Source organism: Oncorhynchus clarkii, chromosome 20 (genome assembly GCF_045791955.1).
Source record: "Oncorhynchus clarkii lewisi isolate Uvic-CL-2024 chromosome 20, UVic_Ocla_1.0, whole genome shotgun sequence".
Lineage (NCBI taxonomy): Eukaryota > Metazoa > Chordata > Actinopteri > Salmoniformes > Salmonidae > Oncorhynchus > Oncorhynchus clarkii.
The window spans coordinates 8,667,087-8,692,092 of record NC_092166.1 but is presented as its reverse complement, the minus strand read 5'-3'; the positions used below and the strand labels follow the sequence as shown (position 1 = coordinate 8,692,092).

Genomic DNA, 25,006 nt, shown 5'->3' with positions numbered 1-25,006 from the left:
TTGCTTTATTGATTTATTTTACTATAACAAATTCTTATTTACAAATACGGTCTAGGAACAGTGGGTTAACTGCCTTGTTCAGGGGCAGAACGACAGATTTTTACCTCGTCAGATCATAGATTCGATCTAGCAACCTTTGGGTTACTGGCCCAAACTCTAACCACTAGGCTACCTGCCACTTTAAGGTCCAAGTAGGTTTTTATTCAGGGTCAGAACAGTTCAAATGCGTTTACATTCTAGAACGTGTCAGGGAGGTACTCAGATCCAGACTCGAAGAGAAGAAACTAACGTCAGCAGGCCTGGCGTAAGCGTTTGGCCAGAGCAAGGAGTCTGGGTAACCAACCAGGCAATAGAGATAGTACACCGTAGAGAGCAGTTACTGCTGATTTCTGAGAAGGGACCATTCATTCAATTTATGACCATAAGAATTAATATAATTTGCTTATAGTTTATGATTCCAATTTTGTTTTAAGAAAACAATTTTAAAAAAAAATATATATATATATGAAGGCCCACAGAAGGTGAGCCAATCTTGTATCTCATAAACTGTGTATTTATGGTCTCACTGGAAATACACAGAGTATTGGTCTCAATGGGAATCCACAGAGTATTGGTCTCAATGGGAATCCACAGAGTATTGGTCTCAATGGGAATCCATTGGTTCTAGCATGGGTGGATAGTAACCACCAGAGGTCACATGGTTTGGTTCAGTTTCCTCCATTCCAGTACTAGACACCTGGGTGGTGTCCATCAGACACAATGAAAACACTGGAACAGGGAGAGACTAGACACCTGGGTGGTGTCCATCAGACACAATGAAAACACTGGAACAGGGAGAGACTAGACACCTGGGTGGGGTCCATCAGACACAATGAAAACACTGGAACAGGGAGAGACTAGACACCTGGGTGGTGTCCATCAGACACAATGAAAACACTGGAACAGGGAGAGACTAGACACCTGGGTGGTGTCCATCAGACACAATGAAAACACTGGAACAGGGAGAGACTAGACACCTGGGTGGGGTCCATCAGACACAATGAAAACACTGGAACAGGGAGAGACTAGACACCTGGGTGGTGTCCATCAGACACAATGAAAACACTGGAACAGGGAGAGACTAGACACCTGGGTGGTGTCCATCAGACACAATGAAAACACTGGAACAGGGAGAAAGACAGTTTAGTTCACAGTCGTGAAACGTTTAAAAAACATTTTCCTCGTGTGCTGTAATGAGTTAGGTAAGGTTGTATGGGGTCAAAATAATCTTGAGCGCCTGGCCAGGGCCTTAAGTCAAAAGGTCATAAGGTTCAGCAGCATTAGAGGTCCACTCGGTCCTAAAACCCAGTTCCAATATTTTTCAAATGCATCCTTCGTCCTATCCTTCCTTCCTTGACATAGTCACTAATATAACACAGTTGGATTATACTACATCTTACAGATCTAGTCATGTCAGATAAGTGTTTACTTCGAATAATACGATTTAACAAACAAACAAAAAAATATTTTCCCATCTGTCCAACCCATGGACAGAGAGAATGAGATACTATTGAGAGGTCAGACATCATAGAGGCAGTCATTGGGCTTTGGTTAGCAGCACCAGAGGTCCCGTCTGTGCGTCCACCCAACTGTAAGCCTACGTCGGTCTCACTGTCCTACGAGCCTCAGGGATTGCCGTACCAGTTCATGGAGCGTTTCAGCGCCTGTTCCCATCTCTGCAGAATGGGTGTGTACTCGCCCTCCGTGCCCCCATCACCCATTCTGTACAAATTCCGGGGTAGGAAGACTCGGTCAGTGCGCTGTAGTTTCTTCAGCTCCTCCTGACTCTTCCAGAAGCCTAGAGAGAGGCAGCGAGAGCAAGAGAGAGGCAGCGAGAGCAAGAGAGAGGCAGCGAGAGAGAGAGAGAGAGAGGCAGCGAGAGAGAGAGAGGCAGCGAGAGAGAGAGAGAGGCAGCGAGAGAGAGAGAGGCAGCGAGAGAGAGAGAGAGGAGCGAGAGAGAGAGAGAGGCAGCGAGAGAGAGAGAGAGAGAGAGAGAGGCAGCGAGAGAGAGGCAGCGAGAGAGAGGCAGCGAGAGAGAGAGAGGCAGCGAGAGAGAGAGAGGCAGCGAGAGAGAGAGAGGCAGCGAGAGAGAGGCAGCGAGAGAGAGAGAGGCAGCGAGAGAGAGAGAGGCAGCGAGAGAGAGAGAGGCAGCGAGAGAGAGAGATGCAGCGAGAGAGAGAGATGCAGCGAGAGAGAGAGAGAGAGAGGCAGCGAGAGAGAGAGAGAGGCAGCGAGAGAGAGAGAGAGAGGCAGCGAGAGAGAGAGAGAGAGAGAGAGGCAGCGAGAGAGAGGCAGCGAGAGAGAGGCAGCGAGAGAGAAAGAGAGAGGCAGCGAGAGAGAGAGAGAGAGGCAGCGAGAGAGAGAGAGAGGCAGCGAGAGAGAGAGAGAGGCAGCGAGAGAGAGAGAGAGGCAGCGAGAGAGAGAGAGAGGCAGCGAGAGAGAGAGAGAGGCAGCGAGAGAGAGAGAGAGGCAGCGAGAGAGAGAGAGAGAGGCAGCGAGAGAGAGAGAGCGAGAGAGAGAGAGCGAGAGGCAGCGAGAGAGAGAGAGAGAGAGAGAGAGAGAGAGAGAGAGAGAGAGAGAGAGGCAGAGAGAGAGAGAGAGAGAGAGAGAGAGAGGCAGCGAGAGAGAGAGAGAGAGAGAGAGGCAGCGAGAGAGAGAGAGAGAGAGGCAGAGAGAGAGAGAGAGAGAGAGAGAGAGAGAGAGAGAGAGAGAGAGAGAGAGAGAGAGAGAGAGAGAGAGAGAGAGAGAGAGAGAGAGAGAGAGAGAGAGAGAGAGAGAGAGAGAGAGAGAGAGAGAGAGAGAGAGAGAGAGAGAGGCAGAGAGAGAGAGAGAGAGAGAGAGAGAGAGAGAGGCAGCGAGAGAGAGAGAGAGACAGGGGGAGATTAAGTTTCTATTGCAGTGATTCTAGGTCCCAAGAAACAAAGGGATATTCTGTTGAATCCGAAAATTAATCTTGATGGTTGTACAGTCATCTCAAACTGTGAAGGACCTCAGCGTTACTCTGGACCCTGATCTCTCTTTTGACGAACATTTCACGACGGTGTCAAGGACAGCTTTTTTCCATTTACGTAGTAACATTGCAAAAATCTGACATTTTCTGTCCAAAAATGAGGCAGAAAAATGTATCCATGCTTTTGTTACTTTTAGGTTAGACTGCTGCAATGCTCAACTTTCCGGCTACTCGGATAAAGCACAAAATAAACTTCAGTTAGTGCTAAATACGGCTGCTAGAATCCTGACTAGAACCAAAAAATGTGATTATATTACTCCAGTGCTAGCCTCCCTACACTGGCTTCCTGTTAAGGCAAGGGCTGATTTCAAGGTTTTACTGCTAACCTACAAAGCATTACATGGGCTTGCTCCTACCCATCTTTCCAATTTGATCCTGCTGTACATACCTACATGTACGCTACGGTCACAAGACGCAGGCCTCCTAATTGTCCCTAGAATTTCTAAGCAAACAGCTGGAGGCAGGGCTTTCTCCTATAGAGCTCCATTGTTATGGAATGGTCTGCCTACCCATGTGAAAGACGCAGACTCGGTCTCAACCTTTGAAGGGCTATATAAATACATTTGATTCCAAACCTCTAAACCTCTCAATGTATTTGATCTACTCAAGAACGAACAACACACACTGTCTGTAAAAACGACTGCCCAAGCAAACATATCCCTTATTCTGCCTCAGTCTACCTAGTCCTACTTGTATAAGCAGCAAGACTCAATACCATTCTGGAAGATCTACCTGTGTGTGTGTGTTCATGTCGAGTGTGTGTGTGTGTGTGTGTGTGTGTGTGTGTGTGTTCATGTCGAGTGTGTGCGGGACGTACCAACTTCCAGTCCAGCAACGAAGGCTGCCCCCAGGCAGGACATTTCGTGTTGGGTCGGCCGAGCGACCTTCCTGCCAAACAGGTCCGCCGTCAGCTGCATGACAAAGTCATTGGTACAAATGCCACCGTCCGCCCTGCATACACACAAATAATAAAATCACACACATGCACCTCAGAATATATAAATATCTTTGCACACTCCTGTCTCACACACACTATATATATATATATATATATATATATATATAAAAATACAAAAGTATGTGGACACCCCTTCAAATTAGTATTTCAGCCACACCCATTGCTGACAGGTGTATAAAGTCGAGCACATAGCCATGCAATCTCCATAGACAAACATTGGCAATATAATGGCCTTACTGAAGAGCTCAGTGACGTTCAATATGGCACCGTCATAGGATGCCACCTTTCCAACAAATCACTTCATCAAATGTCTCCCCTGCTGGAGCTGCCCCGGTCAACTGTTACTGTTATTGTGAAGTGAATACGTCTAGGAGCAACAACGGTTCAGCCGCGAAGTGGTAGGCCACACAAGCTCACAGAACGGTACCGCAGAGCGCTGAAGTGCGTAGCACGTAAAAATGGTCTGTTCTCGGTTGCAACACTCACTATCGATTTCCAAACTGCCTCTCGAAGCAACATCAGCACAAGAACTGTTAGTCACTTCATGAATGGGTTTCCATGGCCGAGCAGCCACACACACAAGCCTGAGATCACTATGCGCAATACCAAATGCTACCTGCCCCAATGTATAACGCCAACAGTAAGGTTTGGTGGAGGAGCAATAAATGGGGTTTGTTTTTCATGGTTCGGGCCCCTTAGTTCCAGTGAAGGGAAATCTTAACACTACAGCATACAATGACATTCTAGACGATTCTGTGCTTCCAACTACGTGGCAACAGTTTGGGGAAGGTCCTTTCCTGAGGTTTGTGTTTGGTTTTAGCCAGACATAAGGGGACCCATCTCGTTCAAAAAGTGGACTCAAGTTTGCTAAAAAAAAAAAGCACCTGGAAGCACCATGTTTTGCTGGGTCATGCAGCAAGACACGTGACGCAGCAAGACACATGACGCAGTAAGACACATGACGCAGTAAGACACATGACGCAGTAAGACACATGATCCAAAGCACACAATCAAGCCTACGTGAAAATGGCTAAAAAGTAACACATTTGAAATTTTGGAACAGCCTAGTCAAAGTCCAGACCTAATCCCAATTAAGATGTTGTGGCAGGACTTGAAACGAGCAGTTCCTGCTTGAAAACCCACAAATGCCGCTGAGCTAAAGCAGTTCTGCATGGAAGAGTGGGGCAAAATTCCTCCACAGCAACGTGAGAGACTGATCAACAACTACAGGAAGCATTTGGTTGGAGTCATTGCAGCTAAAGGTGGAACAACTAGTTATTGAGTGAAAGGGGGCAAATACTTTTTCACGGCACTGTAGAGAGATCCGTAAAATCAGTAACAATCACCGATCAATTTATCAATACCACAATACATCAACACAATCTAAAGAATAGTTTGAGATGATCTGAAACGTATAGGGAGTACTCCACTGTAGGCCTACCTGATCTTCCTGATGGGAATGTGTGTTTCTCTAAGCATCGTCTCATAGAGCTGCTTGTTCCTACGAAATGGCACACACACACACACACACACACACACACACATCAGTGTATACCATCTTCAAATATACACGTGGACAGTTTATTATTAGGTACATCACCCAGTTCACGAAAATGGATTGATCCTACAAAAGTGAGTCACGTGGCTGTGGCTTGCTATATAAAGCAGGCAGACAGGCATCGAGGCATTCAGTTACTGCTTGAATGGGTAAAATGAGTGACCTACTTTGAGAGTGGTATGATTGTCGTTGCCAGACTTTGAGACTTGTCCCGAAGCCACTCCTGCGTTGTCTTGGCTGTGTGGTTAGGATCATTGTCCTGTTGGAAGGTGAACCGTCGCCTTTTGGCAAACTCCAAGTGGGCTGTCATGGGTCTTTTACTGAGGAGTGGCTTCCATCTGGCCACTCTACCATAAAGGCCTGATTGGTGGAAAGTTGCAGAGATGGTTGTCCTTCATCTTCTGAAAGTTTCTCCCATCTCCACAGAGGAACTCTGGAGCTCTGTCAGAGTGACCATCGGGTTCCTGGTCAACTCCCTGACCAAGGCCCTCCTCCCCCAATTGCTCAGTTTGGCCATGTGGCCAGCTCTAGGAAGAGTCTTGGTGGTTCCAAACTTCTTCCATTTAAGAATGATGGAGGCCAGTGTGTTCTTGGAGATCTTCAATGCTGCAGACATTTTTTGGTAACCCTTCCGCAGATCTGTGCCTCGACCCAGATCTGGAGCTCTCCGGACAATTCCTTCGACCTCATGGCTTGGTTTTTGCTCGAACATGCACTGTCAACTGTGGGACTTTATATAGACAGGTGTGCCTTTCCAAATCATGTCCAATCAATTCAATTTAACAGGGTCTGAATAATTATTTAAATAAGGTATTTAATGTTTTTTATTTGTAATACATTTGCCAAAATTTAAAAAAAAAACATTTTTTTTGCTTTGTCCGTTTTGAGGTGTTGTCTTGATTGCTGAGACAAATTTTGGACTTAATACATTTTATAACAAGGCTGTAACGTAACAAAATGTGGAAAAAGTGAAAGGGTCTGAATATTTTCCCGAAGGCACTGAACCTTCAGATAGATTACTTGGTCTTCAAAACACCATTTTGTCCCTTGTGCCCGCATTCATTTCACAATTAATTCATCTTTATCGATAAATTCAGAATTTATATTAATAACTTGACCAATATCGCCAACACACATCTACGCACACACATAGGCACGCACAAACTCTCAAGCAAACACACTGACCTAAATGCAACAGACTCCAGAATGGCTCGGACCAGGTGACTCTTGGTTGTGGATGGTTTTAGGCCCATGAAAGAGGCGCATGCTTTGGGATCATTTAAAGGAGCCTGGTGAACACACAAACACGTTAAACATACATAGTGAGGACACAACACTAACACTAACACACCATAGCTAGGGCCCTATAAAATCTACGATGTGGAGAACGTGAACAGAATCACGGAATCTAGATATTCTAATGGACTTCAACAATATTCAAATAAACGTATTGAATGTATTACAAAATTAATTATGAGTTAATCATGAGACATCAACAAAATGCAACAGTGATTTGTATTGTCCTGCAACGGCACAGCAATGTGTGCATGTGGGTGGGGGGTACACGCGTATGTCTAATCTTTGTGTAGCCGATAGCGATGATGCTAATGATAACCTTCTGCTAGCAGAGAAAGAAAGGCTTTCCTAAAAAACCTCCTCTGTTAAATGTAAACTACAACGTAGCCTATATGCCTGGCAGAATGAGATCAGGATTATTCGCATCAATCCTGTGGCCATTTTGTTTTGCAAACTCTGCAATCACATGATCGCCACAGAAACACAGCTAGCCAAACAACGGTTTCAGGCTGCTGCACACTTCCATTACAGGATAACTACACCGAAAAATCGAAATGTATTGTATTGTTTTTTTTACATAGACCGCAAAAGTGGTCTCCTGATATGGTTTAATCATTGTTGTGGACATAGAACATCCAATTTTGTTGTTTTTCTATTTAAAAAAAAAAGTGTGATTTTGAAAGGCAAAACCAGAAAATAATAGGAAAAAACAGAAACCTGTAAATACAAAACTGAGAAAACGGAATTTGGGAAAACAGTAAACGGAATCAGGCAAAACATTGTACTGATTTTATAGGGCCCTACATATACACACACACACACACACACACACACACACACACACACACACACACACACACACACACACACACACACACACACACACACACACATACATACATACATACATACATATAAATAAATAAATAACCAAACCCAAGAGCATATATAAACAACATTTCACAAACATAAACAAAGGCATATACACAAACACAACATTATTCCAGCATGTTTTGGGAGCGTAAACTCACATGAAATGAAACAAGAGACAAACTTACAAAAGCTGGTTGCACAAAGGTAGGCAGAGAAGGAAAAGACGACGTTATGACAACACTGTTGTGACAACGCTGTAGACACATTAATGATGACACTACTTCCAAGGTCACCCAGAAACACCCACAAAACCACAAAACTCATAGGCTGATGGCACACCCAACTGTCATTAACACTCTCACTGTGAAACCAATACACAGTATACGCGCGCGCGTGTGTGTCTGTGTGTCTGTGCAAGTGAACACACACACACACACACACACTTCAATCATTCCTGTGCGCATACACACACTCACCTGCAGGCCACTAAACGAGGGAACGAAGCACACACCGTCCGAGTTGGCCACACTGTTGGCCATGGCATCTGTCTCCCGTACATCTGAGAACAGCTCTGGAACGACACAACTGATGTCACTTCCTCTGACATCACCAAACTATGGGATAAATATGAACTTATATGCACGTTGTGTTTTCATGCCCTTTTTCTATCAAATATCAATATATGAATTACGCATGGTTGGCGTCTTTCCCCTTACTTTTGAGAATATCCTAATTACAGAGCTCCTGGATTGTTGCCAAACAGGCATCATGCCAGTGGTCAGACTCACCCAGCTCCTGTGCCCACTTAATGGCTGTGCCAGTGTCTGCTGCATTGCCCTCTGCTAGATACACCACCTCTGGGCCGATCTTCCACCCCACAACAGGGTAGAGACCTGTACAAACAACAGATTTCCATGGCAACCTGGGACAATGTCTGAACTGCATACTTTTTTTTGTAAAAGTGTCTTATTCATTGATATTGTTGTCTACTGAGCTAGAGGGAATACCCCCCCAAAAAAAGATTTGTGAAAAGAAAAACAAAATGAAAAGCCTGGGAATCTGAGTGGTATGTATTACAAAAGCAAGTTAGATCTTCTCTGGGTTTCTAAAGCTAACCGGCTTCAGTTAGCTTCACATTCCTTCTCAGGCTTCATCTGTACTACGATGGTGGATAAATGCTCGTCCGCCTGTCGCCAACTCTAGCAGGCTTGGTAACTGCGCGTGCATGTTACACGTGTCTAGTCGAACCCCAAACTCTTCATTGAGACAATTCTGAAACATCAATCCATGGGGGAGTCAGCGCTAAATTTGAATTTGTGCCAAAAATCTTAATGAAAGAGAAGTGATATTGATAATTCAGCAGGCTGTGGTGTGAAATAGGCTTTTAGAAGGGCCGTCTTTATTTAGGTTATTGTTAAATGCCGTCTTCGGTGTGGTTATGAATGCACAAGCACCTTTGATCCCACTGCTATTGATAAAATAAGCTAATTGTATGGTCATACAAACATTTTAGTACTGTGCATGAAGTTTCAAATGCATTCTGTCATTACTAAATATGTAATGTGATAGGTATTTTAACATGACTATATTTTTAAACACCAACAAAAACATTTGATTCATAAAATATTTAATCGGTCGTCTTCCTCAAATTAATGATCATGAGATTTCATTGGTCCTCAACTCTTTAAACGACACTTCATTCAGGATAAATGGAGTTAGCCCTGAGTTAGCCTGCCCCGAAGGAGGTTCAGGAGAGGACCAAGGACCCCCTAAACAAGGGGACTGGAATTGGTCCAACTCATTCTAATACATCTACAAAATTATCCTCTTTACCTAAAAGCATGATAGTTTGGAGGATATAGTGGTAAGGTTTGCCGGCCCTCGTCTTTGTCTCGGGCCTAACAACACCTGTGCCAATATATCCTCCGAACACCGGCTTCGAGGGCATTATCACTTAAGTTATTGCCCCTTTAAAAATGGAACTGACAGAATTTTAGCAACATAAAATCTTATTAAAATCTGTTTATATACACCACCAGAAAAAATATTACACTACTTTTGTACATTTTCTGACAAGCGAGAACTTATATATGGTCATTTTCCCATTTTCAGAAATTCTTAGAATGTTTGAGAATTACATGTACTAAGACATTTGTGAAAATTCTAAAGCAATTTGGAGTGAGAAAGCTTTTGGACAAATAATAGACACTGCAGTAAATAAAACCGAATCAAAACATCTGTCTCATCCAGAACCAGAGTCTACACAAACCAATGTGCCACAGTCAAAATCAGAGGTACAGTAGGCCTATACGCAAAAAAAGCCATTTGCCACAAGGGTCTGCCATTATTCACTTTGAAATGGATTGTGGGTATTTACAGGCAGTTGCAAAAGCGCAGGTTTAGATCATTTGAACGCATTCAGCAAAAGCCACAAAATACACTTAGTGCCTTCGGAAAGTATTCCCTTGACTTTTCACACATTTTGTTACATTACCGTCTACTTCTAAAAAATGATTACATTATTTTGTTTTATTCTCATCAAATCTACACACAATACTCCATAATGACAAAGCAAAAACAGGTTTACATAAGTATTCAGACCCTTTACTCAATACTTTGTTGAAGCACCTTTGGCAGTGATTACAGCATCGAGTCTTCTTGGGTACGAAGCTACAAGCTTGGCACACCTGTATTTGGAGAGTGTCTCCCATTCTTCCCTGCAGATCCTCTCAAGCTCTATCAGGTTGGATGCCCCCCCCCCCCCCCCCCCTCAGATTAGTTTTATTTATTGCAGATCTACACTGATCTCTCCAGAATCCAATGTGATGGAGAACTTTAACCCTTTCATAGGGATCTGGGCTGAGTTAATGTTTGTGGAATAAACCTGCTTACAGTTTAGAATCTGGTGTGTTAGAGCAGGGATTGAACAAAAGCCTGCCCAGCCAGTAGCTCTTAAGGAGGATTTTCACCAGCCCCGACTTAGCCCTTGTGTCCATGAATGAGTGAGTGTGTAGGCCTGATTGCATGTTGACTTTGAAGGCTAATTTCCTAGTCACAGATTAAGCATAGCCCTCAGCTAAAAAGCAATTTCAATGGAGATTTCCCCGTTCAGCATACTTCTCATACTGAGGGTGATGGTAAGTGAGACCATGTTCATCTCTGAGGCAGGATGTAGCCTCTAGCTAGCTATGTGGGACTATGTCCATATCTGAGTCATTTGAATAACTAACCCAAGATAGACCGCAGCCTGTCGTTTCCAATGGCAGCAAATTAATCCTAGTGGGCAGAACAAGCAAGGGGCTGGGCAGAGCCAAGCATGAGCTAGCGAGAGCTTATTGGCGCGTTCCAGCATGTATTTCCATAATTCCATTAGGGAACGCCTACTCTGTGAAGCGCGCATGTGCAATAACTCAATCCACCCTTGCACTCCTAAACAAGACCATTTTTGTATAACTTTGGCAAAGGGTAAAGTCTACAAAACTTAGTCCACTCTGTAACAGATTCTAGTTTTGGAAACAGAAAACTGTATTGAGATCAAATGTTTCATTGATTTAAAAAAATGTGCAGAATGTCAACCACATGTCTACATGCGGTGAAATATCAGTCTCATAGTTCTGTGATCTGTGATGAAGCAGTTAGTTACGTACCAGCCACAGACGTGTGTGGCTTGCTCCCAGTGTTGATGTTCATGAAGGTGCCCGTTCCCATGGTGATCTTCACATCACCAATGTCGAAGCAGCACTCACCAAACATGGCCGCCTGCTGGTCTGCCATCTACAGGGTGAGAGGTAACAGATTTATGACCCCAAATCCTAACCTTAGCCATTAGGGGGAATACATCCTACTCAAACCAATCAATATGTAGGTCTTTGTCAAGACATGTTATAACTCAAATCAATATGTACAGTACCAGTCAAAAGTTTGGATCCCATCTACTCATTCAAGGGTTTTTCTTTATTTTTACTATTTTCTACATTGTAGAATAATAGTGAAGACATCAGAACTATGAAACAACACATATGGAATCATGTAGTAACCAAAAAAATGTTAAACAAATCAAAATATATTTTATATTTCAGATTCTTCAAAGTAACCACCCTTTGCCTCGATTCGCTCCTGAGTGGCGCAGCGGTCTAAGGCACTGCATCTCAGTGCTAGAGGCGTCACAACAGACCCTGTTTTGATCCCGAGCTGTGATCCCGAGGGTTTGGCCGGGGTAGACAGTCGTTGTAAAATAAGAATTTGTTCTTAACTGACTTGCCTAGTTAAATAAAAGGTAAAATATATACTGTCATATATATATATATATATATATATATAAATAAATAAATAAATAAATAAATAATGACAGCTTTGCACACGCTTGGGATTCTCTCAACCAGCTTCATGAGGAATGCTTTTCCAACAGTCTTGAAGGAGTTCCCACATATGCTGAGCACTTCTTAGCTGCTTTTCCTTCACTTCGCGGTCCAACTCATCCCAAACCATCGCAATTGGGTTGAGGTTGGGTGATTGTGTTAAACATTTTAAAAATGTGGCCATGTCCTCTGATGCAGCACTCCATCACTCTCCTACTTGGTCAAATAGCCCTTACACAGCCTGGAAGTGTGTTTTGGGTCATTGTCCTGTTGAAAAACAAATGATAGTCCCACGAAGCGTAAACCAGATGTGATGGCGTTTCACTGTAGAATGCTGTGGTAGCCATGCTGGTTAAGTTTGCCTTGAATTCTAAATAAATCAGACAGTGTCACCAGCAAAGCACTCCCACACCATCTCCTCCATGCTTCACGGTGGGAACCACACATGAGGAGATCATCCATTCACCTACTCTGCGTCACACAAAGACATGGCGGTTTGAGCCAAAAATCTCAAATTTGGATCAAAGGACAGATTTTGACTGTCTTTTTGTCCGTTGTCTGTGTTTCTTGGCCCAAGCAAGTATCTTCTTCTTATTTGTGTCCTTTAGTAGTGGTTTCTTTGCAGCAATTCGACCATGAAGGCCTGATTTAAGCAGTCTCCTCTGAACCGTTGACTTTGAGATGTATCGGTTACTTGAACCCTCAGAAGCATTTATTTGGACAGCAATTTCTGAGGCCGGTAACTCTCATGAAAGGATACTCACTTAAATAGAAAAATACTATTGCTACCTCTTTGCAATAAGGGATTGAGACCAAAAGCTCAAGATAAGTTTCAAGAGTTTATTACCAAGGATATAATCAGCTAAATGCATCCATTTTAGAAAGTTACACAACACATCTTATACTCTTCCCTCCTTTTAGTCACCACCGTCTTGTAGGTGTCACCTCCCCAGCTATACATTTTATGACCCCAATGAGTTTCCCTCCTTTCCCCTGTGGAATCCCCATGGTCCTCTCTTTGTTTGGCTATCCATCTTCTGGGCCTGACCCTGCGCTCTGATCCGAGGAAATTTCCTCTTATCTGATTAGGTCAACCTTTCTAAATTAGCATACACACAGTTTCATGGCGTAAACTCCATTAATACTCACAGTAATCATTCACTAAACAGGATGCAAACAAACTAGTTTAACTTGAAACATGTTACATTTAAACTAAATCCATCAGTATCCTCTGCAGCAGAGGTAACTCTGGGTCTTCCTTTCCTGTGACGATCCTCATGAGAGCCAGTTTCATCATAGCGCTTGATGGTTTTTGCGACTGCACTTGAAGTAACGATGGACTGTCATTTCTCTTTGCATATTTGATTTTTTTTTTCATTTGAAATAAATTCCATAAACTAACTTTTAATAATGCACACCTGTTAATTTAAATGCATTCCAGGTGACTACCTCATGAAGGTGGTTGAGAGAATGCCAATAGTTTGCAGAGCTGTCATCAAGGAAAAGTGTGGCTAATTTGAAGAATCTCATATAAAATATATTTTGATTTGTTTAACACTTTTTTGGTTACTACATGATTCCATATGTGTTATTTCATAGTTTTGATGTCTGAACTATTATTCTGCAATGTAGAAAATAGTAAAATAAATCAAATATGAGTAGGTAGAAAATATGAGTAGGTGTGTGCAAACATTTGACTGGTACTGTTGGTCTTTATCTAGACATGTTATAAAGCGATCAATATGTCGACCTTTACCCCAAATAAATGACGGGATTTCCATCATCCAATAAACTACTAACTAAGATTTTTGGGTGATCTGTCGGACAGTGAACTGTCGAACAGTGAGCTACCTGCTTTGGTCAACTAAAACAGAGAAGATATTTGCAGTGTGTATTTAACAGTGAAACTTTACCTTGAGTCCATAAACCAAGGTCCAAATGGCCAGTCACATTAAAACAAACAGACAACTGCTTTCAAAATATCCCCTTTGTTCCACATTCATTCTCAGTATCAGTCATTATCGCAAGTATTGTTTATTTAACTAGGCAAGTCAGTTAAGAACAAATTCTTATTTACAATGACAGCATACCCCGGCAACGCTGGGCCAATTTGTGCGCCGCCCTATGGGATTTCCAATCACGGCCGGTTGTGATATAGCCTGGATTCGAACCAGGGTGTCCTGTTGTGATGCCTCTAGCACTGAGATGCAGTGCCTTAGACTGCTGTACCACCCGGAAGCCCTAATAAATACATTTTAAATAAATAAATAAATAAATAAATAAATATATATATATATATATATTTGACCTGTGTGTGAAGTCTTTGCTAATTCAGAAATAACAAAATAAGACTGTAATATCACATATACATAAGTATTCAGACCCTTTACTCAATACTTTGTTGAAGCACCTTTGTCAGCGATTACAGCCTCGAGTCTTCTTGGGTATGAAGCTACAAGCTTGGCACAACTGTATTTGGGGAGTTTCTCCCATTCTTCTCTGCAGATCCTCTCAAGCTCTGTCAGGTTGGATGTGGAGCGTCGCTACACAGCTACGTTTAAGTCTCTCCAGAGATGTTAGATCGGGTTCAAGTCCGGGTTCTGGCTGGGCCACTCAAGGACATTCAGAGACTTGTCCCGAAGCCACTCCTACGTTGTCTTGGATGTGTGCTTAGGGGCGTTGTCCTGCTGGTAGGTGAACCGTCGCCCTAGTCTGAAGTCCTGAGCGCTCTGGAGCAGGTTTACATTGCTCCAGTCATCTTTCCCTGAATCCGGACTAGTCTCCAAGTCCCTGCTGCTGAAAAACAACCCACAGCATGATGCTGCCGCCACCATGCTTCACCGTAGGGATGGTGCCAGGTTTCCTCCAGACGTGAGGCTTTGCATTCAGGCCAAAGTGTTCAATCTTGGTTTCATCAGACCAGAGAATCTTGTTTCTCGTGGTCAGAGTCCTTTAGGTGCCTTTGGCAAACTCCAAGCGGGCAGTCATGTGTCTTTTACAGAGAAGTGGCTTCCACCTGGCCACTCTACCATGAAGGCCTGATTGGTGGAGTGCTGCAGAGATGGTTGTCCTTCTGGAAGGTTCGCCCATCTCCACAGAAGAACTCTTGAGCTCTGTCAGAGTGGCCATCAGGTTCTTGATCACCTCCCTATCAAGGCCCTTCTCCCCCGATTGCTCAGTTTGGCCGGGCGGCCAGCTCTAGGAAGAGTCTTGGTGGTTCTGAACATCTTCCATTTAAGAATGATGGAGGTCACTGTGTTCTTGGGGACCTTCAATGCTGCAGACATTTTTGGTACCCTTCCCCAACACTGTGCCTCGACACAATCCTGTCTCTGAAGTCTACGGACAATTCCTTCGACATGATGGCTTGGTTTTTGCTCTGACATGCACGGCCAACTGTGGGACCTTACATAGACAAGTCTGTGCCTTTCCAAATCATGTCCAAGCAATTGAATTGACCACAGGAGGACTCCAATCAAGTTGTAGAAACATCTCAAGAATGATCAAAGGAAACAGGATGCACCTGAGCTAAATTTCACGTCTCATACCAAAGGGTCAGAATACTTATGTTTTTAGCTTTAAATATATTTGCAAAATAATTCTAAAAACCTGTTTTCGCTTTGTCATTATGAGGTATTGTGATGTCATTGTGGGGTATTGTGTAGAGATTGATGAGGAAAATTTTTAATTGAATACATTTTAGAACAAGGCTGTAACGTAACAAAATGTGGAAAAAGTGAAGGGGTCTGAATACTTTCTGAATGCACTATATTACCTGTGTGTGTGTGTGTGTGTGTGTGTGTGTGTGTGTTTGTGTGTGTGTGTGTGTGATATATCTCCCCTGTGTGTTTCTAGAAACATGTAATAAACGGCTGATGCTAAGAATTAATGAGGCAAGTGGATGTTTTGATAGGTCATATTCCCACAAAGAGAGCAGAATAACCTGAAGACACACTGACCTAGCATGGCTGGTGACCAGACAAAACAAAGATACCGTAAAGCCATAAAGATAACAGACTCATTCCAAGACGTGGAGATAGTGATGCAAAGATGAGAGATACTCACAACAGACATAATAGGGATCGACACCCCAAAGATGGAGGGATCTGTTGAGCCAAAGCGGTGACTGGTGAAGCAGAAGGGGGAAGAGGAGATCATGTATGAATGAATAGGTATTATATATGACAATAAATAAATCAACATCTAATCTGGCTTTATCACTGTAACTAGATATCGACTAGTTAAACTGACTGGCCTAGTTAAATCGATTAAAAAGATATCAAGGAGAAGAGAACAAATAGACCAAGCGTGATAGTAGTGGAGGCTGCTGAATTTCCATCCTGTGGTAACTTAGCTATCTTCTCTGCAAGCCATATCAGACGTTTCTATCACACCAGTGGAGGCTGCTGAGGGGAGGACGGCTCATAATAATGGCTGCAGTAACAGTCAGCGGAATGGTATCAAACACATTAAATATGTGGTTGATACCATTCTGTTGCAGAGAAGATAGCTAATTTACAACAGGACAGAACTCAGTAGCCTCTGTATGCTGCTGTAACGTAGCTATGCTGATCAGCATTTTAGTGTCTGTTTTTCACATAAATTTGCTTTGCATTATGAAAACTAAGTTAAAACAACAGACAATATACAGTATACATTGTACAGGAGGGGACTATACAAGTGATTAAAAAAACATTATAGTTCAGTAAATGATCTTCTAATCTCTACATTATACAGGCCTTCTTTTTGGATTCTAACAGCCATTTAAGTGGCATGTTCTCCTCTGATCTCTCACTTCTGACTGCAATCTCGACAGAGAACCAACCGTATTCATTTAAAAAGGGGAGACATGCGAGTCATGTGACCAGTATCATGTGACTCACCCAGTGTTCAGTACTTTGGGGAGGATGGAGAGAGGCAGCGAGACGAGACAGCAGAGGAATTCACTCCAGCACAACTGTAGGGAATGCACGCACACACACACAAAGACACAATGCGTCTCTATGAAAAAAAAGTGGGAATTGCAATTTCAGTTTACTTCCTGGATTAACTGAATTTAAATGCAATTGACCCCAACCCTGATACAAAGTTATTACACACGTGAACAAGGAAAAACTGACCTGGTACGAATCAAACATCCCAGTGGCACTGGCATTAGAGTAGTCTGTGGCATGGACCAATCCTGGAATCGGTTAGAGAAGAGAGACAGACTTTATTTGTTTATTTAAACAGGGACCATGTACAACAGACACTCAACCAGATTCTAACTAAAACAGGTCATTTTCAGCTGCAACTTGTCCAAGAACATGTATCATTAACTCATATTGCCTGGTTACTGTGTCGTGCATCATGTCTGAGGGATCTCAGAGGACACAGTACTGCAGTAGGACTGAGAAAACAAGGAGACCTGCATATGTTCATGTGTATAGACCCAAAACCTTGTGACAAATCATAATTAACATGGAAACACACACACGCTTAAAAAGGAACATAACGCCTATTTTCAATGTTATATTGTTTTGGTGCATCTCTGCGTGATCTATCGATTCCCGGGGTCATTTCATTTAGCCTCTTCAGTCCAGGCTGCATTGTGAATGTCAGACTCCACGCTGTGAGGCACATCGATCTGCAGGTTGAACATGGTGCTATTTTAGACTCCTAAATTGATAGTACATTTTATTTAGGTAATTTTTGCAGACAATTAGCTGCTTCACGTGCTGATGTTGACTTTGGTATTATTGTATGTAGTTATGTTTGCCAACAAGCTACCTAGCTAGCCAGCCTGCGCATAGAGAGCATTGCATTGTGGGTTTTGATGCTACCAACCTTATTATAATGACAAAATGAAACATTTGTTCACAAAAAAATATTGTTCTCACATACTAGTGTTATCTAACACTGTAAATTATAGGAAAGAGTTGGTTTGGTGGATTTTCCCCTTTAACACTTCAGTATTTTGGGAAGCTTGAAGATACAGATTTGAACAGTTATAGAAAAAGGTGTCTAGCAGGAGAGTTGGACTTCTGTTTCTGTTGGTTCAACATTAGATTTTTTTTAAATTCAAATAAAGAACATGAATTGAATTTCTTTTCATCCTTATCATAAATAAAGCTTAAAGATACACACAATCAATTAGCTGAGAGATATACATGAATACTACTCGCACATACAGGCTTGGGCAGTCACATACTGTACACGAACACACACGAGAATGGGGGAACCTACCTTTTGTGAGCTTATAAAGCAACCAGGTGTCTATTGTCCCAAAGCAGCAGTTGCCCTCTGCTACTGCTTGACTTAACTGTGAGGGGTGAGGACATAGAGGAAAGGAGAAGAAATATCACTTGCCGTGTCCCCATTGTGTTCTCTTGCTCCCAATCAGCTCCTAAATAATCACATGCAAGGCTACTAAAAGAACTGGAGGCCAGTGACTTTGTTCTGTAAAGACCACAATATTTCTGTATTATGATCTTATTGAAAAGCCCAGCGTGCCTTTGGGCCATTAGTGTTTTGAAGTGTTACCAGGTAGGCTTTCGCCACATCTGCCATCAGTAGCCTATATAGTTAGATTTAGGTCAACAACAATTCAATGTAGGGCGATCCTAGGAAAAGTTTCTCTCCACTATTGGCCGGTGTGCCAGTGATATTATTATAGCAGTCAGTTACAGTGCGTCCAATCAGAGTCCATGAAGGCCAGTCCTCATGTGACGTGTGTCCTGAGTCAGGGAGAACTGGGGTAGAAGTCATGTTACACAGTAAGCTGAGGAGTCAAGGTATAATACCAAAGCCCATTCATAGAGGCCCATTATTGTGTCAGACATACCGTTGATAGAAACAGCAGAGGACTTTCTGACTACAGAACTTTGTTTCTGACCACAGAACTTTGTTTCTGACCACAGAACTTCGTTTCTGACTACAGAATGTGCACAAAAACCTCCCTCTCTCTCCCCAACCCACACATTCTCCCTCTCTGTCTCACACACACTAACACCTATTTGAACAGGTGCCAAGCTCTCACACGTCACACCTACCTCCAACACACACACACCCTCACACACTCCCCCGCCAGCCCCCTCCAAACACTTGAACCTCTCTGCCTCACACACACCTGTTTCCAGTGTTGAAGGGCCCAGGCCAGGCGGAAGGTGACGTGTTGGGTGGAGAAGACTATGAGGCTGGCCGCCTGAAAGCGCTTATTTTTGGACAGGAAGTGCAGCACCATCATAACGCCGTGGATCGCCTGCCATTGTCACGGACACAACACAGCCACAGTTATCATTCCTATTTTGTTTAGTTTATTATTTTGTATAAACAGTAAGCTAAAAGACAAATTGCATATACAAAAGTACAATCCAAATCAATGTTTTGATGTGATTTGCTTTGCTAGTAATAGCATTTTGTTTGGGATAGCAAAATGCAAGGCAAGTTATCATAATCATTACTAATAATAATCGGAGCCCAAAGATAGAGGCCCCTATACTGTATTATCACAATGTCAGCTGAACTATGACCTCTCGGTGACCCCAGACTAACCTTCATGGTGCAGGAGTTGTTCCAGGACCTCACCAGCTCCACTGCCCTCAAGTCCTGCCAGCTGATGAAGTTGTGAAAGGGAACTCCTGTTTTCCTGTGTGTGTGTGTGTGTGTGTGTGTGTGTGTGTGTGTGTGTGTGTGTGTGTGTGTGTGTGAGAGAGAGGTGTGAAGTAGGATATCAACACAGATACAAACATACTGTACTGTTGTTCCATCCTGGGGATCAACAGGGGCCTGATGAGTGCAGGCTTTTGATCTAGCTAAGCAGTAGCAAGCTTGATTCTACTAAATCAACTAACCATAGTCTAACCGTAGCCACGTGTTGTTACTCCACTGAAACAAAAGCCTGCGAACACATAGGCCCTCACAGGGTGACACTGCTGACCCCTGCTGTGTGTATTAACCTTGAGTGTTCTGTGTACTCCCTAGACCGTACACTGTGACTTTAGCCTATGTAAAAAAAAAAATACCTGTCCCACGTGGTGAAGGTGCCTCTCTGAGTGGAGATGCCCAGGGTCTCCATCTGACGCATCTGTAAACCTGAGTCTAAACACCCAGGTGAGAGACAAAGAACATACACATCATTCATCAACGCGATCAGTAAGTGAACATTTGTGTGTTTGTGGCAGAAGTGAGGCCGTGCTAAAAACAGCTTGCCATCAAAACTACATTAGCATCAGACCTCCTTTCCTTTAAAAAAAAAATATGTCAGGAGAGAGAGAGAGAGAGAGAGAGAGAGATTCCCAGACCAAAATCCCCCCTGGACTACCCATGGACCACCCCTGGACTACCCATGGACCACCCCTGGCCCAGCAACCTGAGCAGAAGCCAGCAGACCCTGCATCTCTACCCCAGGACCAGAATGCGTTACCACAGACAGAACAATGAGCCAGATATTTCACCGGCTGTATAAATGCGAAGCATCCGGTTGGAGTTTCCACTCACTACCAAATATGGTGATGAGAGGAAGCGAACTGGCCAATGCAATCTGGATGAAGATGGAGCGAGATGGAATTTGGGGTCGACATTCTGCTCATTTTCTCATCAATGAAACATTCGATCTCCATACAGTTTTCCGTTTCCAAAATTACAATCTGTAACAAACAGAGGGGACTGCTGGTTTTGTAGACTTCACCCTTTTTGTCAAAGTGTCAACAACAAAAAATGTCTTGTTTAGAAGGAGTGCATGGGAGAATTTAGTTGTTGCACACGAGCACTTCAGAGTCTGCGTTCCTGAACGTAAATAAGCAAATAAATGCTAGAACACGCCAATAGAATCTCACTAGCTCATACTTGGCTCTGCCCACCTCCTTGCTTGTTCTGCTCACTATCATTAATTTGCTTCCATTGGAAACATCTGGTGATCTATCTTGGGTTAGTTATAAAAAATCTTTGACGCTACCCTGCCTTAGCCCAATCCCCCACAGACCCTGTAGCTTTACTCCAGGAGCAGAATGTGCCACCCTGCCTTAGCACAAACTCCACAGAAACACCCCGAAGGGTTTGGAAGCCAGGGTCAGCCACAGTGCGGTGTCCCTGGAGCAGTTTTAGTTCAAGGTTAAAACAAGGATACAGCATCTTGGATCTCTAGAACGCCACAAGATTGGTTTCTGTCGGACATGATGAACTGATTCCTGTGATATCCAAACCAGTGACCCTGCCTATAAGTCTACCAATCCGGTTCCTGTGATATCCAAACCAGTGACCCTGTCTATAGATCTACCAATCTGGTTCCTGTTACATCCAAACCAGTGAGCCTGTCTATAGATCTACCAATCTGGTTCCTGTTACATCCAAACCAGTGACCCTGCCTATAAGTCTACCAATCCGTTTCTACCAATCCGTTTCCTGTGATATCCTTGTCAACAACCAAAAGGTTATTGAACCGAGAGTTATTTTAGGACCAGGCCGTCTATACATAAGATTAGGAATATCGTCCCCATCAGGAGTGCTTGACTTCAGGAACACACAGAAACTTAGTTCTGGAAACTAAATATAAACAGTACCAGGACCCAAAATAAGTGACAGCACCTATTTCAGTCCACTTCATGCCCATCAGTTCATATGTGTGACAGACAGACATAGTGTGTCAAATGTATTGAAGATAAATTATTTACCCTTTTATGAGCACTTTATCACAAAATTGTACAATTTAGTTACATGTTTCTTCCTCACTCTTATACCTGACTCACACTCTAGGGCCTACCCAAACCATATTGTCATTTCTGACTGACCTGGGCAGCCCAGTACAGCTCGACTTGGATCGGCCTAGTAGTGTAAAAAAAAAAAAAAAAAAAAAAAAAAAAAAAAAAAAGTATTTGCTTATTAGTTAATGACAATGATTGACTAGAGAGATCTCCAACACCTCAGTTTCTGATTCACCTATAAGGCAAGGATGAAAACCAGAGCCCGTGCAAACCCTAGAGGACTGGAACTATATGAGAAGAGGGTTAAATATGCCATGGTGGGCCTATCAATATGGAGAGGGAAATGGTACAAACCTTGCACAGCACCATTCACCACCTTAACGAATCCTCTCCACAGCTCTTCGGGGTCCAACTCGACCAAGCCCGGTTCAGGATACAAAAGATTCACCTATAAACATATACCAGTCAAATTGACAATGTGAAGATTATGCGTGTCAGAAACAAACATTAACCAGGGTCCATAATTCATTAAATAATTATAATTCATATTATTTAGCATGCCTAATTCAGATAAACGTAATTTCAATTTATCATAGATCTATTGAATCTAGCCTATCCAATACCTTGGTGATGCATGATCCTCGAATCTGGGCTTCCTTGTCGAAAACGTGACATCTGATCGATGTTGTCCCCACGTCCACAGAGAGAATGTAACTTTCTCTTTTGAATCCGTTCCTCTGAATCTCCATAGTAACACGAGCTTTGTGTTCAGCAACAGTTTGACCGATTCCTCCTTCGGACCTTTGCCTCACATATCGTGAAAGCGATTGTCACAACTGTCTCCTCACCCTCTAGGCAATAGCACAGGGTGGGCTGGAGAAGGCACCTGTCCTAGTTGAATCCTTTCGTCAATGTAGATATGTGAAAAACTGAAAGCATTTTTAGTCTTTCTGTTCGTGGAGAAATGTCTGTTTTTGTTAAATCGGGTGACTCATTGTTTAAATTCCAGTTATTCCGGTAACCATCCAATCCACGGAATATTTCGAAATACAGCATACGTGACAATTTCACAACAATTTAAAAGACGCCCACCCACCCAATTCCGTTCAACCTGCCAAGGTTTTGGCGAAATTATATCTTAATTAGTTCACAGCACTTTTATCATTTCATAATGGTGTAGGCCTAATAAAACAATGTTGTGGGTGTGTGTGTTTCTCAAACTCAGTAGCACAGATTTCAAACCGAGAGGCGCAACATCACAATAATTCCGGAAACAAGTCGAGAAGCAGATTCGAGAGACCAGACCGGGGTTTGGGGGAGGGGAAAGTCAATATGTGTGTTCGAGCGGAACACTTTTGTCAAATCGGTAACCATCGTTGTTCACATGCCTTTCAAAGTGTGTTGCATTATAAAAAAAATTATCCGATTTACACCTACAAATCGACTGCATGAACTTTACAGAAATCATGTGATCAAAGGTCATGAAGTTTTGACTGCAAATGTTCTGCAATTGCCCTTCACCAACTTCATCCTGCAGCCATCGCATGCATCGGGCTCCCGAGTGGCGCAGCGGTCTAAAGGCACTGCATTTCGGTGCTAAACGCGTCACTACAGACATCCAGGTTCGACTCCAGGCTGTATCACAACCGGCCGTGATTGGGAGACCCATAGGGTGGCGCACAATTGGCCAAGCGTCGTCTGGGTTTGACCGGTGTAGACTGTCATTGTAAATAAGAATATGTTCTTAACTGACTTGCCTAGGTTAAATTAAAAAAATATATATTCAAAAACAAATTGTGGTATTGTCAACCAATCATTAGAGTATTTTTGTTTGACCCACCCATGACCAGACATGACTGAAATAGGAACCGACATCATGTAGGCTATTCAGTGGATAGCCTATATACAAATTCATGTTATATTTGAGGCTCTCTCTCAGTAATTGATTGTACAATGAACACACATATGATTTCAGTGTGTGATACGGGGGTTGGAGCCATGTTTATTTCGACATTATAAAGAAAGACTTGGAATGGAAACACTGCCATGTCGATCTGAGCCTTGCTGCTGAAACATCTCATTAGTGTGCGACTTTTGGGTGACGCTGATGCGCCTTCTCCCCACCTCACTCCTCGACTTTCGTTTACAGCCGGTTGCTTCCGCTGTACCACTCAAACGCGTACATATTATTCCTTACGTTTTAATTTTCGTCAAAAACAACTTAATATCGAAGGAGTGCCTATCATTTGACGGGCTGCAGTCCGGAGCGACACGTCCGTTAGACCCGATGATGTATTTTGCGCATGCGCTATGCTAGCTATATCGCATACAAGTGTGTTGGGGGATTTCTATCGAAGAACCAGTTTCGGCATATCTTTATGCTGTACTGTCTTTGCAAGTAGTATACACAGCTACGTCACACATCAGTCGATAAGAAGGAGTGGACTTTAATTTAAAGGGACAGTATTACGAATTCCCATAGAACATGACCACGACTGATATTTATCTGATATCATTCTGACTATGTATCTATTTACAAAACACAGACAGCCAGACCATAACACAAAAGGCAGTACACATTACTCCGTGACTCAGTGTAGTAACAAAGCTTGTTGAGAAGATATTATATTTGGAGAAAAAAAAGCAAACACCACCCTTATATCAACCTTACTATAACTTTTTAAAATAAATGATTTGTGAACCATTTGTTTAGTGCGCATGAAGACTTTATTATGTCCTATTAAGTTTTTATAAAGTTCTGTCTTCAACTTTAGTTTAACTTAGTTTATTACGATACATGTCAGACAACTTAAAATAGTGACTTCATTACAGCTGCCTGGCCAATTGCTTGCTTTATGTACCCTAGTGATCAGAGACTCAGATGAATAAAGACACACTTCATGAATTCATTCCTAAGAGGAGCCGAATTGTTATCCAATCCACTTTGCTCATCTAATGCCATATCGTTTCAAAATCAAATCAAACTTTATTGGTCACATACACATATTTGGCAGATGTTATTGTGAGTGTAGCTAAATGCTTTGTGTTTCTAGCTCCGACAGCGCAGTAGTATCTAACAATTCACAACAATACACACAAATCTAAAAGTAAAAGAAAGGAAATAAAGAAATATATAAATATGAGATTGAGCAATGGCAGAGTGGCATTGACTAAAATACAGTAGAATAGAATACAGTGTATACATATGAGATGAGTAAAGCAGTATGTAAACAT

General features: G+C 42.7%; 1 protein-coding gene across 1 annotated transcript; it reads right to left on the bottom strand.

Moving 5' to 3' along the window:
* LOC139375838 (glycerol kinase 5) lies at positions 1 to 23,031 on the bottom strand. The gene is made up of 16 exons (XM_071117749.1): positions 22,396 to 23,031; positions 22,127 to 22,220; positions 20,096 to 20,171; positions 19,626 to 19,719; positions 19,201 to 19,332; positions 18,318 to 18,393; positions 17,213 to 17,274; positions 16,976 to 17,049; positions 16,158 to 16,218; positions 11,382 to 11,508; positions 8,523 to 8,627; positions 8,211 to 8,305; positions 6,751 to 6,854; positions 5,449 to 5,508; positions 3,867 to 4,000; positions 1 to 1,837 (listed from the first exon to the last, which is right to left on the bottom strand). The coding sequence occupies exons 1-16, from the start codon at positions 22,519 to 22,521 to the stop codon at positions 1,665 to 1,667; spliced, it is 1,593 nt and encodes a 530-aa protein (XP_070973850.1). The 5' UTR covers positions 22,522 to 23,031; the 3' UTR covers positions 1 to 1,664.
* Positions 23,032 to 25,006: the final 1,975 nt, after the last annotated feature.

Excerpts from the sequence above, each read along its gene's own strand:
- LOC139375838 (XM_071117749.1), bottom strand. The coding sequence starts at position 22,521 with ATGGAGATTCAGAGGAACGGATTCAAAAGAGAAAGTTACATTCTCTCT. Across the intron at positions 16,219-16,975 it reads CCCAAAGTACTGAACACTGG|TCACCGCTTTGGCTCAACAG; the intron begins GTGAGTCACATG and ends CTGCTTCACCAG. Across the intron at positions 1,838-3,866 it reads CGTTGCTGGACTGGAAGTTG|GCTTCTGGAAGAGTCAGGAG; the intron begins GTACGTCCCGCA and ends GCCTCTCTCTAG.